This window comes from Patella vulgata, chromosome 1 (genome assembly GCF_932274485.2).
Source record: "Patella vulgata chromosome 1, xgPatVulg1.2, whole genome shotgun sequence".
Lineage (NCBI taxonomy): Eukaryota > Metazoa > Mollusca > Gastropoda > Patellidae > Patella > Patella vulgata.
This window is the reverse complement of record NC_065879.2, coordinates 31,140,032-31,154,801: the sequence shown is the minus strand read 5'-3', so window position 1 is coordinate 31,154,801 and position 14,770 is coordinate 31,140,032. Positions and strand designations below refer to the sequence as shown.

Genomic DNA, 14,770 nt, shown 5'->3' with positions numbered 1-14,770 from the left:
ACAAAAATACCTAAAAATAAATCAAAGAAACTATCAACACAAAATGAAATGGCGTTAAAAATTCTACTTTTCCGCTCCATTTAGTCTAATGAAGATGGGTGTATGCCATGCTGTGTGCTATGATGAAATTTTGTCCAGACGGCGGTACTACTGCTTATTTTGAATTCCAACTCTCAAGGTTTATTTTACATGCACGCCAATGTGTACACAGCCTCTTTATTTGTCCTGAAGAATGACTAGACATTGTTCCTTGCCAGGCGCTCCGTCATACACCACTGATAAATACACCATGCCAGAAATTATGAAAGAAACCTTCTTTGTCAACACAGGGATTATACCTGCAACACCCAGAGACATCTCAGCCCCAAACAACTTTATAATAACCTATGGACTGTAGTCTATGAATCTAATTTTTATAATGAATTAACCACAACTACAGATGTTTTCTTTAATTATTTTATGAGTTTTATCTTCTCTAGGAATGTGTATCTATTTTTACTGTCTCTGCTGTATGTTTTCTCCTGTCTGTGTTTTGTTGTGCAGTTATCCTCATCTTTTAAAGGGAAGAAGAAGCACTTCTAGTCACAGATAACAGTCACTTGGGAGAGTGTGTATCAGTTCAAAGAAAGGATTCTTCATCCCAATTATTGTTTTTAAATTGTACATTAGACAAGCCTGGAAATATGTCACCTGTCACAGACAATGTCGGACACAATCCCTCTGGTCCTACACAGATTTGTCTATATTAAGATATTACAGAATGAATATAACATACCTAATGTTGAAAGAAGAGCTGAGACTTTCAGTAAGAAATCTTTTTCTAAAAACACTGCTGGTGGACAGGTCAATCCTACAGTTGCGTCTTTACTATCAATATCAAACATTATTACATCATATTTCTTACCTATATAATATACATAAATATAGATATACTATAAATAAACTTTTTCGATATTCCTTATCTATATAATATACACACATATAGATAGTATACTATAAACAAACATTATTACATCATATTTCTTACCTGTATAATATACATAAATATAGATATACTATAATAAATAAACTTTGTTATCGATATTCCTTATCTATATAATATACACACATATAGATAGTATACTATAAACAAATATTATTATGTTAATGAAATGAATAACTGAAGCTATAAAAGATTTATTTATAAAATATCGAATTGTATGGCTACCTCAATAAACTCTATACAAGTTATGACATATACAAGGCAGTATGTGCTGAATCTTACTGGATCACTATGGGTCATAAAAATGAAATTATAATGGCTATCAACCTACCCTCATCACAAGCTGTCTTAATAAAGTCTATACCATTATCTACATGTACTTTAAGATTATCGCCATCTTTAAAACCAAACCATTGTCTAGCAATATCGACAATAGTAGGATCTATATCTACTACATCTATATTAGTCTGTAAATATAAATACTTATATAAATATATACTCCATGACTCACATTTCACAATGTTTACAGTCAAGCATCTTTTGGTTGCGAATTTCTTACATAAGTTATACATAAACCCCATCATAATCTGAACAGGCAGGATTTGTGCATAGTCCATGAGAATAAGGTACAATTAAATGGATTCTTTCTAAGAATATATGAAAGAAGAAATATTTACCTTAGTTAAATGTTGATGTAGAAAACATGGTAAAGCACCACCACCTAAACCTATTATTAAACATGTAGCACTAGGTTCTGTAATAATATAACACAGTAAATATTATTAAACATGTAGCACTAGGTTGTATAATAATATAACACAGTAAATATTGTTAATAAACATGTAGCACTAGGTTGTGTAATAGTATAACTCAGAAAATACTATTAACAAGCCAACAGTGAGGCTGATGTCCCCTGCCGAAATCCCAAAATAAATAGATGACACATATTAATTAATTGCACAATTATTTTTTTATTTTTTTCAAAAGTATCAAACAATCAAACTGATTATTAACTATACCCTAAGTTTCATCACTCTCTATCAGATAGAATCAAAGATATCTTGTCCCAAAGCATCAACCAATGAAATTGCTTAGCTCTGCTTAGCTTTAGCTCAAAATGTTAATCATTGAACTCAGTCAAGATATTCACCTAATGAACAACTACATCAAGTTTAAACATTCTACCCAATTGCTTATCGCTCCTTAGCCTAAGCAGAAAATTCTCATTATCGAACTTAGTCAAGGTAATGATAAGATGAATCTATACTCAGAGTTTCATCACTCTCACTTAATTATAACCAAAGTTATCATGTCCCAAAGCATCAACCAATCAGATTGCTTATCTCTGCTTACCGTAAGCAGAAAATGCTCATCTTCAAACTCCATCAAGACATTCACCTAATAGACACCTACACCAAGTGTGAACATTCTAACACAATTAGAAAGAGAGCTTATTGTGTTCCAAAGTCTCGGCCAATCAAATTGCTTATTGCTCTACTTACCCTGAGCAAACAATGTTCATTATCGAACTAAGTCAAGGTATTGATGTAATGAAACTATACACCAAGTTTCATCACTCTCACTTAATAAAAACTAAAGTTATCGTGTCCCAAAGCATCAACCAATCAAATTGCTTATCTCTGCTTACCCTAAGCAGAAAATGCTCATCTTTGAACTCCATCAAGGCATTGACCTAATAAACACCTACACCAAGTTTGAACATTCTAGCTCAATTAGAAGGAGAGTTATTGTGTCCCAAAAAGTGTGACGGACAGACAGGCGGACAGACGGACGAACCCATTTTAATAGTCCCCTGCTTTCTTCGAAAGGCGGGGGACAATTAACATGCAGTACTAGGTTGTGTAATAATATAACACAGTTAACAGTACAAAGATGAGTTAAATTTTTGTTTCATTTTGCAAGGAAAGGCAAGGTGTCAAGCACAACTCTGTGTCCAAGAAAAAAAAAGCATTTCTCAGTGCCGCAGTAAGGAAACTTAGATATTTAATAATTGTATTTCACATTAACAAAGAAGTTTTGACTCACCCTTGTTATCATCTATATTTGGCAAAAAAGCTAATCCACCAATCATTGTAAGATGATGTTGACAAGCTAGATAACTGTTGTCAATTACCATTTCATCACATTTTGATTTATTCCTCTTTTTACTTTTTATAGCACTTGCTGAAAAAATAGTATCGAATTTTCCATTGAAAATAAATGTATCTTTAAATCCATCCCACCTGGTATTTAAAGGCTCAATACCACTCTTGTTGTAACTGAATAATATTTCCCAATCTTTATTCTGGTCAACAAATTGTACTATTTTAGATTATTTCAATTAATTGATGATACAAATTTCATCTTAACACACCTTATTTAAAAATTTTGAAAAATTCAAAATAATGCGTTGAAACGTCTAACGTAAACCTTTTCAAATGAAACTTTGATTTAAAAATATTTTCGAACACTCTGGACAAGTAAAATAGGATGTAATGGATAATTTACACAACAGGTAGGACACTTAATCATCTAGTACTTAGATGGAGATATTATTTATTTTCTGGAGCTTTCAAGCCAGCAAGAGTGTTATTGTCCCTTTAAGTAATATCTAAATTATTTTCAACTTATTCGATCTCAAACCATTAAACCTGAAGCTTCTTACCCATATCTAATTTACCAAGAGATCTTCACCTGCCTAACCTTGTGAGTTTGCAACAGGTACTCTATTTCAGTTCCAGGTCTTTCCAAACAACCATGTGCACAAAATATTTAATGAATATACCCAAAGTTAGACTTGATAAGACCTGGATGGTGTTGAGTAGATGTTTAACACCCTTTCTCTCTCTCACCATTGTTACACAGACCGCTAAAATGGGGTGGGTGGGGGTTGGGGGCGTGGTTTTGATACCTTGTCTGTCCAGCCTCATGGGTTTTCTCTGGTTTCCTCCCACTGCTACAGACCCCTATGAACAAGCAAATATATGTTAGTCCGGAAATGACCTAGTCTGTGTCAAGTGGACGTTGAACCCCATTTCTCTCTTTCTCTCATTCCGATGTTTTACTCTTATCATAAATATAATAGAATGCAATATATGTCATGCATAGGGTTAAAGGAATGTTTGGATTACTCTGGAATATATCCAAAGGGTTAATAGTAAATTTTGAACAATTAATGGATCTTCACATAATTTCGTACCTTCAACTAAACGGGCTTCAGACTGTATGAGATTCTCATTGCTTAAAAATATAAGGCGCCTGAATGTTTCTGCCTGATCAGTAGTTACATCTTCTACAATACATTCACCGCTTATATCACTAATATATCTCTGTCTGATATTACGTTGACCTATATCACCTCCTATTGATAAGAACGGTACCTACAAATATAATACATGGCTTGTTGACTAAAATCAAGCATCTACGATAATCAATACCAACATTATCAACCTAAACGTGGCATGAATCTGTGTCATTAGAATTTTATCTTCAGCGTGAAACAATTTACTGATACATATACTTATTGGTGTGGTAAGTAGGCTAGTTTTAGCAGCATTTGGGTAGCATATTGTCATGTTAGGGCAATTCCTGGACTAAAACCAGTATCATCTTGATTTTTGACAAGTTCACATTAATTATACATGTTACCAGATATTAAATATTTTCATTAATTTTCAAACCAACATAATCAGAACATATTATAGCTCCATATTATATAGTGCTTACCTTTGTACCAGATTTGTAAGAAGGGGGGGCTAACTCCATGACTTTTCCAGATAACTCTGACTGTATACTGTCTATATCATTATATGAATGATTTCTATCTAGTGTAACTACAACCAATCGTTGATAACCAGCACTATCTGATAACTGCAGTCTTCCTTTATCCGTACTAAATAACCAATCAGTTTCTCTGAAAATAAATTAATGTATAGAGTGATTTTATACATTATTGTTATGCATGTATTAGTTTGCTGAGTTTGTTCCACAAAATATACATCTGATTTCTAATTCGGACTAAATTTCTACAAAATGTATTTTTTGTCATTTGATATAAAAGTTGTTGTTAATTTTCTCTTATGCTATAAAATTGAAGCATAGGCTATAAAAACTGGCTCTAAAACTCAACTGCTCAGAGTCTTTTAGAAGAACAATGAACTGTCTATCACTTCCAGTTTTGTCATTCTACTCTAATATTTGGATAATTAGTCGTATTCAAAGTCCTCCCTTTCTGCCATTTTTAAACAGACTGTCTAAGAAACTTGCACTATAGGGAATGGGGAAATAGTGAAAATCTGACAAGGGTCCACTAATTATTCTACTTTTATTGAAATAAATATATATCTGTGTAAGTTACTGACCTGCCTTGTGGAACTATAAATATAGCAAATTTTTTTGAATATTGTTGAGTACTATCTACTATAAATAGTGTATATCTTGGTGTGTTAGCTAGTTCATTATATAAAGATAGCGATAGTTGATGATCACTCATAGAACTGAAAACAAAATTAAAATCATACATTTTAATAAGCAGTGCAGAAAAAATGCATAATTATTATTATTATTATTACAGCATATTTATAGTGCGCCCTTTCATATAACATGTTCAGGGGCACTTTACAAACACATGGTGTATTCAGTTTGTTTATGAGAGGGAACTGAATCTATATGTAAGTTGAAATAATTTGTTGACAATATGAACAACTACAGTACGGTACAGGAAATCATAAGCTACAACTAGCATTGAAAAATGGACTGGTAATAGAATTAAGTCAGTATACTTTTATAACTTAATTATAATAGTATGTAAGTAAGTAATAGTCCTTTTAACAATATCATGAATTTAGATATATGTAGTGTAGCCTATATATTGTAAAATGTTAATTTTCTAAAACTCACTTATTGCTTAGTTGTTCTCTTAATATGCCATAATACTGCATTTCTTTAACTACCTTAGTTAAACCTTCAACTGTTTCTAGCCTCTCTATTTTACTCTCAAATGTAGAAACTTCTAATATCTAAAATAAAAAAAACATAGCATAAAATTCTGTATAATAATTCAATTGAATGATGAAAGTTTGATATTATTTAATCAAAAAGACTGAAAGTCACAATACAAATTCCAGTTTCTTTTGAAGCAATTTTTTAAAGAGGTCGTAAGTGCAGGAGAACCATACACAAAAAACAGAAAATCACAAGTCGTGGCAAAGTTAAGTAGTTGACTGCAACTCAAATATGGAACAAAAAACAAAAGGATATTTAATTCAAACAGCCTACTGAGCAGAGGCCTAAAAACCACTCCAGACTACACACCTGTTTCATGCCTTCTATTTTTTTAAACTTTGTACAAACGACGGCAAACACTGGCAGTTGAAACTCAGATGTACTCTCTGTATTTATACGATGGATTCTGATTGGCCAACCACTAAAATAAATAAAATACATGTAAATTAGTTATTCATGATGTAAACATAGTTACAGATACGTAAATAAAAATATCTGTCTAAATTAGTCAGAACACTAGGGGTGTTCAAATGGAATTATCTCCCTTTAGTCTCTCAATTCCTGAAACTTATTCATCTCCAAGGCAACACACATAGCTTAAATTGTTTCAATGGCATTTAATAATTGAACTGGAAATACAGAATTATAAATATACTGCCCCATCACAATTTATATTCTACCATGTTGCTCATAATCAAACAGTATCTATATGTTGTTGTTGTTGTTAGTTAGTTGTATTTTACGTCCGCTTCCACCGAGGTGATATCGCAGACAGTATCTATATTCCACACAAACATATATCAGTCAGACAACCATTTAATTTGAAATTTAATCTTTTGAGTATTTTAAACTACAGTCAAAATATCTATTTCCGAATAATGCTTAATGTTAAATATATGGCAGATATAATGTAAGTGTAAATACTATAAGGAACTTTAAATTACCTGTCAGTAAAATATGAAAGTAATTTTTTGAGGATATGATCTTGTAATAAACTGATACAGATATATCTTCCACCTAGTTTTAATACTCTCATAATCTCACTAAACATCTTATTAATATTATCAACAACCTCAGCTTCTGTACTGACCATTAATGCATCTAAAGTGCCTTTATCTAAAACTACAGAAAATTCACCTTCTTCACATGGCATCTATATAAATAGAAAATTATAACATATTGATTTCCACTATCATCATCTCTGCCATCGCATTATTATAGTGCTAAAATTTCATCCAAGTAGCTGCGGTGTGGGATGATTTACCTAATACTACCCAATACCACCACATACTACAACATAATGATGCAAAATGGACATATCATTTAATTCTTTTCAAAAATAGAAAGTTATATTCGGGAAATGTACTTCAAATGTGATGCCGATGTTTGGCTGTTCCATTTGCCTCCCTATATCACCCAAAACAAGCAAATAATAACCCAATACTACCAAATTCTCATCAAATACTACTCAATATGATCAAATAACAACTTAATATTGTCAACAACAGCACATTAGTGTAATTAATGCAACGACTATTCGATATTTTGCAGAAAATTGAAATGTTTACCTAGTTATCTCCCTATGCAATCGATAAATAGATTTTAGATTGCTACTCATGCAGGTTCATCATCTTTTTTGGCTTTGCAGTTGTTTTCCAAAACAACGAAGTTAAAACAAGTATTTTGTTGTGTATATTTCAATCATTATGTATCGTTAAATCAAAAATCGCTAACTACTGTATTATTATATAAGATGGATGGCCATAAACAATTTTGACGTAAAGTCTCCCTTTCACTATTCTGCTTAAACATTTACATCTCTGTTGATTTCTTTTATGATCAAACAAAACAAAACCCGATACCCAATCAACAATTTTAATCCCGTTGATTAATTTTTAAGTCAGGTAGAATTTATATACGTGTAGAGCATTACACACTTGTAATGAACATGTGCAATTTCGTTAATTTTAAAAGAAACCATCGACCATTAAGTAAATATGCAATGATTTAATAGTTTACATTTTTTTTAAACTTCTTTTGAAACTCTTATATTTTATTTTATATATTTGATATGCTTTAAAAGGTGTAATATTTGTCTATTCTTCTGTACATGTGTTGATAAAATTATGCTTTTAAAGTGTAATATTGAATAATATAACCTCAATGAAAACGATAACTATATCCGGGACATCTGATCTGTAATAACTTTTTGTTATAGCCACTGCTTGACGATACCCATGGAGGGGTTGAAGTAGTTTGTTGTCTTGGAAACCAACTTCAAAGCCAAAGAAGATGATTAATCTGAATAGCAATCTAAAATTTATTCATCAGTTGAAAAGGGAGATAACTGCATTTGAATTTTCTGCAAATTATCAATTATTTGTTCCAGTTCCAGTAATTATACTAATGAGCTGTTATTTGACAATATAAGGTTGTTATTTGATAATATTGAGTAGTATTTGATAAGTATTTGGTAGTATTGGGTTATTATTTGCTTGTTTTGGGTGATACAGAGAGGCAAATGGAACAGCCAGAAATTGGTATCACATTTGAAGTACATTTTCCGCAATGTAACTCTCTATTTTCGAAAAAAAAATCAAATGATATGGCCATTATGCATCATTATGTTGTAGTATGTGGTGATATAGAGGTGGTATTGGGTAAATCGTCCTGTTGGTGGCTGCGCAGACACATAAATTTTTCTGACATGCTGTATTCTATCCAAGATGCTATTGGAAATTCAATTTATCCTTTATTTGAAAGTGTATCACAGAATTACATTATTTGTAAAATATCTTGGATATTTAAAATGTTAAGTTATTCTAATAATTTGTAATGCATAATATAATAGAATGAATTTCAGAATCAACATATCTTAAGGCCACACGAACAAGGGGATCATTTGACAACTAGCATCTTACAACAACAAAGTCAAGATTATTTCACACTTTAGTCAGTAAGACCATGGACCGTATTATATTAAGTAAGATCTATATGTATCTTATATATTACTAAGTTGCAAAATATCATCTATAAGGTTATAGTTACAATTCTTAATTGACGATCAGCAGATGCCCTCTGCCAATGTCTCGTCAATTATCAGCTGATATTTTTATTGAAGATCTGTCAGTCAAACTTGTGGCCATTCTCAATAGATTTATATAAATGTTAAGCTGTGAATTAATGTTATACCTGAGTAACATCCATTTTCACAAATGACATTTTTGATCTCTCTTTATTCTTGTCAGTCATTTGACGAATGACAACATCACTAACATCAATGTTAACCAAGTTGGTAATTCCGACATCATATAGATCTGCACTAAGTTGTGAATTACCACACCCCACAACCAAAATTTTATCTTTAATTTTAATATATTTATGCAACACACCACATAGTTGTGGATATTCTCCATACCTGGTCAATATATAAAGTAACAATTAAAATAAATGTTAAAAAATATCAAAGATCTAAACAGTCAAAATTATTTAATAAATTCCTACATTTGCCACGAAAATGATCTACTCAATAAGAGCACTTAAAAAGGCAATATGCAGAACTAAATTTGCCTGCAGTTTTACATCCCACCCTGGTCAACTAACAAGCGGGAACCACACTCGAAATAACGATCAGTGAAATCTTGTCGAAACATGTGTATATAATAATAGTGATTGTTATCCATAAAACTGTGTTGTGTTATATTACGTTTAATCTCTTAATGCCATTCAAAGATTATATTAAACATCAGTATGGAGATGTGGCAGTTAATCTAATCAAACAGGAAAATGTGAGGTGAAGTAGGTATGTTCTAGATAAGAAACCTCATCTCTCAACCCTCGTGTTTTGAGATAAGAGATGGTACTATATAGATTCACCTGGCAAAGTACGATGCAAATCAGATAGTATGGTACTTCAATAAGCAAAACTGTCAATTTTTTCTTCAAAACAACGATTGATTATTGTCATTTATTACACTTCTGCATACAATTAAGCATATAATCCTACCTGAGAGTATGTTCACAGATGAAGAACTTATTGCCTCAACAGAATCACTGAGCTGCATGTGAACGTGGAAGGGGTTCATTGTCAAATTTAACACTGCCGCTTTGATGAAAACTGCCGCTTGCTGGTTTATCCTATCCATGTTTGCTTTCCTATCGGTTCTTGCATAAGATTTACTGTTTAGTGTATCTTTGCTTTAGTGTGTTACATTTAATTTGATCGGGAGATGTGTTCGTCGACGTCAATGTCAACCGACAAGACTGTAAGAATTGGCCATGGCACTGCAAGAGGAGTGGGTCAGATTGCCCCAAATCGTGATTGGACGGTTGATTAGGAGCATGCCACGACGAATTGCTGAATGTCTGAGGATTGGTGGAGCAATTACTCATTATTAAGACAAAAATGAAAAATGTATCTCTTTGCGAGTGAAATGGGACCGTCAGTTAAGCCGCCCATATGAACTGTTTATGTTCATGTGTAGGCAATTGGTCTGTTATTAACATACACTCATTACACTGGTTACCTCTAATAAAAACAGTCGTGCATTTCCTCAGTTTTGTATTTTTTCTGAATATCCCCTACTTTTTTTGAAGAGTAAGCTTATATAATACTTTCGCATATTTAGACTGACAAGGGGGAAGAACACTAGAAATAACGACCAGTGAAATCTTGTCGAAACGTCGAGTGTATATAATAATGATGATTGTTATTCATAAAACTGTGTTGTGTTATACAGGAAATCCTGATGGACTTTCTAGGCCTACACCGTCCGTAATTGAAGATGGGATCTCCAGGTTAAAGAGCCAACGTCTTGACTCTTAGACTCACTACAGTGACTGAGCCACCACAGGCACTTAGGTGGCTCCCTAATTTGTGTTTAGTATCTATCCTGTAGGAACCTACCGATAACAACTCTTTAACTACACATTACTCTAGGGTCGGTATTAGTTCAGCTCTGAGCGTAGGTCTCATTACACTCGCCCTGTGCGCCAGGAACCGTCCTATTGAATCCAGTCAATTTTACTGGGCAACTTTTTACTTCTAAACGGTCGTGTGTCAATCTCTGCGAACGCCTGAACTATGTAAAGCAGAAGGGGGCGTAGTTTTTAACAGCATATTGTGTTGCACATACATTGTACTGACTCTAGCGAGTTAAGCAAGGTCTTATTTTCTCACTAAAATTAAAATTGACTGGGGGCTGATTTTTTTTATAGGACGGTTCCTGAACGTACAGGACGAGTGTAATCAGACCTACGTTCGGAGCTAAACTAGGTCGGTAGATTCTATCAGTACGACACTCAGGAAATCATAAATGTAATAAACAAATATATGACATACCATTCAAAGGTTTTAGAACCACGTCTCTTGAAAAACTTGTCCCAATATTCTGGAGAATCAAACTCTGTGTGACATTTTGGTAACAGGTCCATTCTAACCAACTTTTTCTTTTCGACTTCGTTACTGTAAACCTAAATCGTTTTAAAAGGCATTCGAATAACAAAATATTGACATTGCATGTTTTTCTATGTGGGCGCTGACATCTTTTTTTCAGCGCCGTCTATATATATATATATATATAGATATTCCGGCGCGAGCAACTCCTCCGTAAATTACTAAGGATTCAGACCACATTCATTTACCCAATCTCTCGATTTCCATCCCAATTCCCAATGGAATCAACTGCTAGTTTACGTATTATTACGGGCTATATATGAACGGCAAAATCCATTCATTCGAAGAAACAAAAGTACAACCAAAATTGTTTTCTTTGAGAAGTCAGGCGATAGGCTACTAAGTGCCCAAGAAAAGCTAGATAACAAACCTCACCTCTCAACACTCCGTGTTTTGAGATAAGAGATGATGCTATACATACTAAGCAGCAAAAGAAACTTCAGGTTGGTATGTTACTCTGAATAGACGCATTGCATAAAACTTGCCAAATGTTTTTTATTGTATATTTGTGACCACATCTCCAACTTTACCTTATATAAGGCTCCTTCCCAAATACAGAATTGAGCCTAGGAAATGTTCTCAAAAACGCAACCTGACTTCTGAGATGGTAATGTGTTCTCCATGATTTTCATGTAACTCACGCTGCACGTGCTGTTCACCGGGACCAGCCCTATAAAATGCACCCCCATACCCGGTTGAATCATTCACTCTACAACGTCAACAGCATGCCACGACTCACGACAGCTCAGAGGAACCACTCAACCAGGCGATTGGAAGACTCGACCAGAACTGGCGACACAGGCAATGAAGAACTGTTCTGTTCACAGATGAGAGTCGGTATTGCGTATCAACTGCAGACGGCAGGGCCAGAATATGGCGTCGACGTGACCAGCGTTATTCTGACCAATGTGTCATGGAACGAGACTCATGGGCAGGTCCAAGCATAATGGTTTGGTGTGGAATCGGCCTGAACCAGAGAGTGGGTCCTGTGGTGTTCTAAAATCTTGGTCCAGGGAGAGGAGGCGGCATCACAGCAGTGCGCTACATCGATCAAGCTCTCAGACCCCACGTGATACCACATTTCGCACGTCATCGAAACAACGTTTCCCAGCATGACAACGCCCGTGTCAACACTGCCAGAGTTACTCGGGACTTTCTACAGCAGATTAAAGTGCCTCTCTGATTATGAAATCGTACTGACGGTTGTTTTTTTTTTTTGGGGGGGGGGGGGTGGTTTTTGTGCTGTTTAGTATAGTTCCACGTAGCAAATCCCAACGCAAATCACATCGGGCCTCAGTAAGCAAAATTGATAATATTTTTCATCAAAACGACGATTGATTATTGTTACTGGGAACGCCATTTTTAGATGGGAGATGTATGACGGTGTATGTCGGATAAAAACAAGGCTTCATTATTTTTAACGTGAATATTTGGAGTTAGGCCATAGTTGCACCATTACATTGGCCCCTGTAAGTTTAATTAGGCATAATAGTATAAAATTATCTTACTTTAAAGATGTTACATGTATTAATAAAGAAACTGAGTTTGCCACTTGGAACTAAAGGCACCCAATCGTAGCTAAAAACAAGCACATCAGTATATCTCAACGTTTTAGCTACGTCCTCGTAGCTAAAGAAAAGCACGCATACCTTGCCTCGTGTTCGACATCCGTCACGGTTTACTACAGCAAACCGGAGTGATGGTTTGGACTGAATTTAACTCGGTAACATATCGAATTCAGTTAAGGGTAGTGCGGACTTGATTTACATAATATTATGCACTAATCACGAGTGGGGGGATGTGGGGGGGGGGGGGGGGTAAAGCATACGCGTTAAATCAAGGGGTCTGTCATCGAGTCAACTGGCGTGGTTTCGAAGGAGTAGGGTCGCCTGTCTAGCCGCGTGAGTTTAGCTCGTGCCTTCCGGTTTCCTCCCACTGCTAAAGACCTCTACGCGCAAGCGAATTATTGAAATAAAAAATTGAACCGTATGCTATTATATCAGAATAAGCTGTATTTAAACGTGTCGAGTCACTAGTTAAACGCCAATTTAATGAAACAAAAATCCCCAAAAACACACCGCCATACACGAACGTTTTAATAGGGTTACCCGCATCCTCGCGAATCTCTTTTCTGACTCTATATACACCTAAACAAATTTAAAAGCCAGAATATCTTGCGTGTGGGGTGATGTTAAAATATACAGCCTTTGTTTTCGCAAGCCAGGATCGGGAATGGTGTAGTTTGTTCTAACATAATAACTTGTTAACCTGTGGGGAGTAAAGGTAAATAAAAAAAAAAACAAAACAAAAAAACAAAAAACACCCGCACCCGCATAGGCACCGCCATACACCGCCATTTTAAATATGGTTACCCATACTAATAAAATCGCATCCTCGCGAACCTCTTTGCTGACTCTATATATACACCTAAACAACTTTGATAGCCAGATATCTTGCGTGTGGGGTGATGATAAAATAATTATGCAGCGTTTGTTTGGGAATGGTGTAGGTTGTTCTAACATAATAACTTGTTAACCCGTGGAGACTAATCAATGAGTATGGCGCTCTCTCATTAACCAAGACTTTCCGGTTTCGATCCTGGTCGGAATTTTCCAGTCTAGCCTTCCTTTATCGGTGGTGTAGGACGGAGGGCTTGGCAAGGAACGGCGTCTAGTTGTTTGAATGGGACGAACAACCGATGTATACCATTGGCAGTTGGAAATCAAAATAAAAGTAGGCCGTAGCACCCCTGCCGTGGCAACATTCGCTCATGCACACTGCATGGCACACATTAGGCCCGCCTTCATTATCCTGGTTGGTGAAAACACATAATACGCTAGCTAAACCCATTTCATTTTATTTCTCAAACCATGGCTTGCGATGACAATCCTCAACTGACCTTCACATCGACTAACGAAAGTTAATCTCGTATTTAGGCCGATTTTTTTTTCAATTTAAAGAAAATAAAATTATTAAAGTATCTTTATTAGATAGACTAGATCAATAAGATAATATCTTATTTAGAATAATACCGTATTCATCACGAACATCGTGATCGGGTAATTACCGTTTTTGATTCGCTTTTCAATAACAAGACCAGGGAGAAAATACTGATTAAGTTTAAAATTCTTGTAATCGTGTTTGTATATTTTTATACTAAATCAAAAGTATATACATATAAACAATATATATCTATATTCAGCTCCCTTCAGCCTTCCGACCTGGCATTGTCTTTGCTCGAACAAAAGAATCCAAGAACAGTGATGTTGTTGAGGTAAAACAAAGTTATCTAGATAAACAAATTAATCTTTTATTAATCCGATCAACAA

General features: G+C 34.5%; 1 protein-coding gene across 1 annotated transcript; it reads right to left on the bottom strand.

Annotated features, from left to right (window-relative positions):
- Positions 1-962: 962 nt before the first annotated feature.
- LOC126810679 (eEF1A lysine and N-terminal methyltransferase) lies at positions 963-11,538 on the bottom strand. The gene is made up of 12 exons (XM_056098562.1): positions 11,328-11,538; positions 9,179-9,404; positions 6,931-7,139; positions 6,296-6,407; positions 5,882-6,000; positions 5,344-5,478; positions 4,709-4,895; positions 4,182-4,362; positions 3,029-3,166; positions 1,660-1,736; positions 1,314-1,449; positions 963-1,027 (listed from the first exon to the last, which is right to left on the bottom strand). The coding sequence occupies exons 1-12, from the start codon at positions 11,417-11,419 to the stop codon at positions 963-965; spliced, it is 1,677 nt and encodes a 558-aa protein (XP_055954537.1). The 5' UTR covers positions 11,420-11,538.
- Positions 11,539-14,770: the final 3,232 nt, after the last annotated feature.

Excerpts from the sequence above, each read along its gene's own strand:
- LOC126810679 (XM_056098562.1), bottom strand. The coding sequence starts at position 11,419 with ATGGACCTGTTACCAAAATGTCACACAGAGTTTGATTCTCCAGAATAT. Across the intron at positions 7,140-9,178 it reads TGAAAATGGATGTTACTCAG|ATGCCATGTGAAGAAGGTGA; the intron begins GTATAACATTAA and ends CTATTTATATAG. Across the intron at positions 4,896-5,343 it reads TTTATAGTTCCACAAGGCAG|AGAAACTGATTGGTTATTTA; the intron begins GTCAGTAACTTA and ends ATTTATTTTCAG.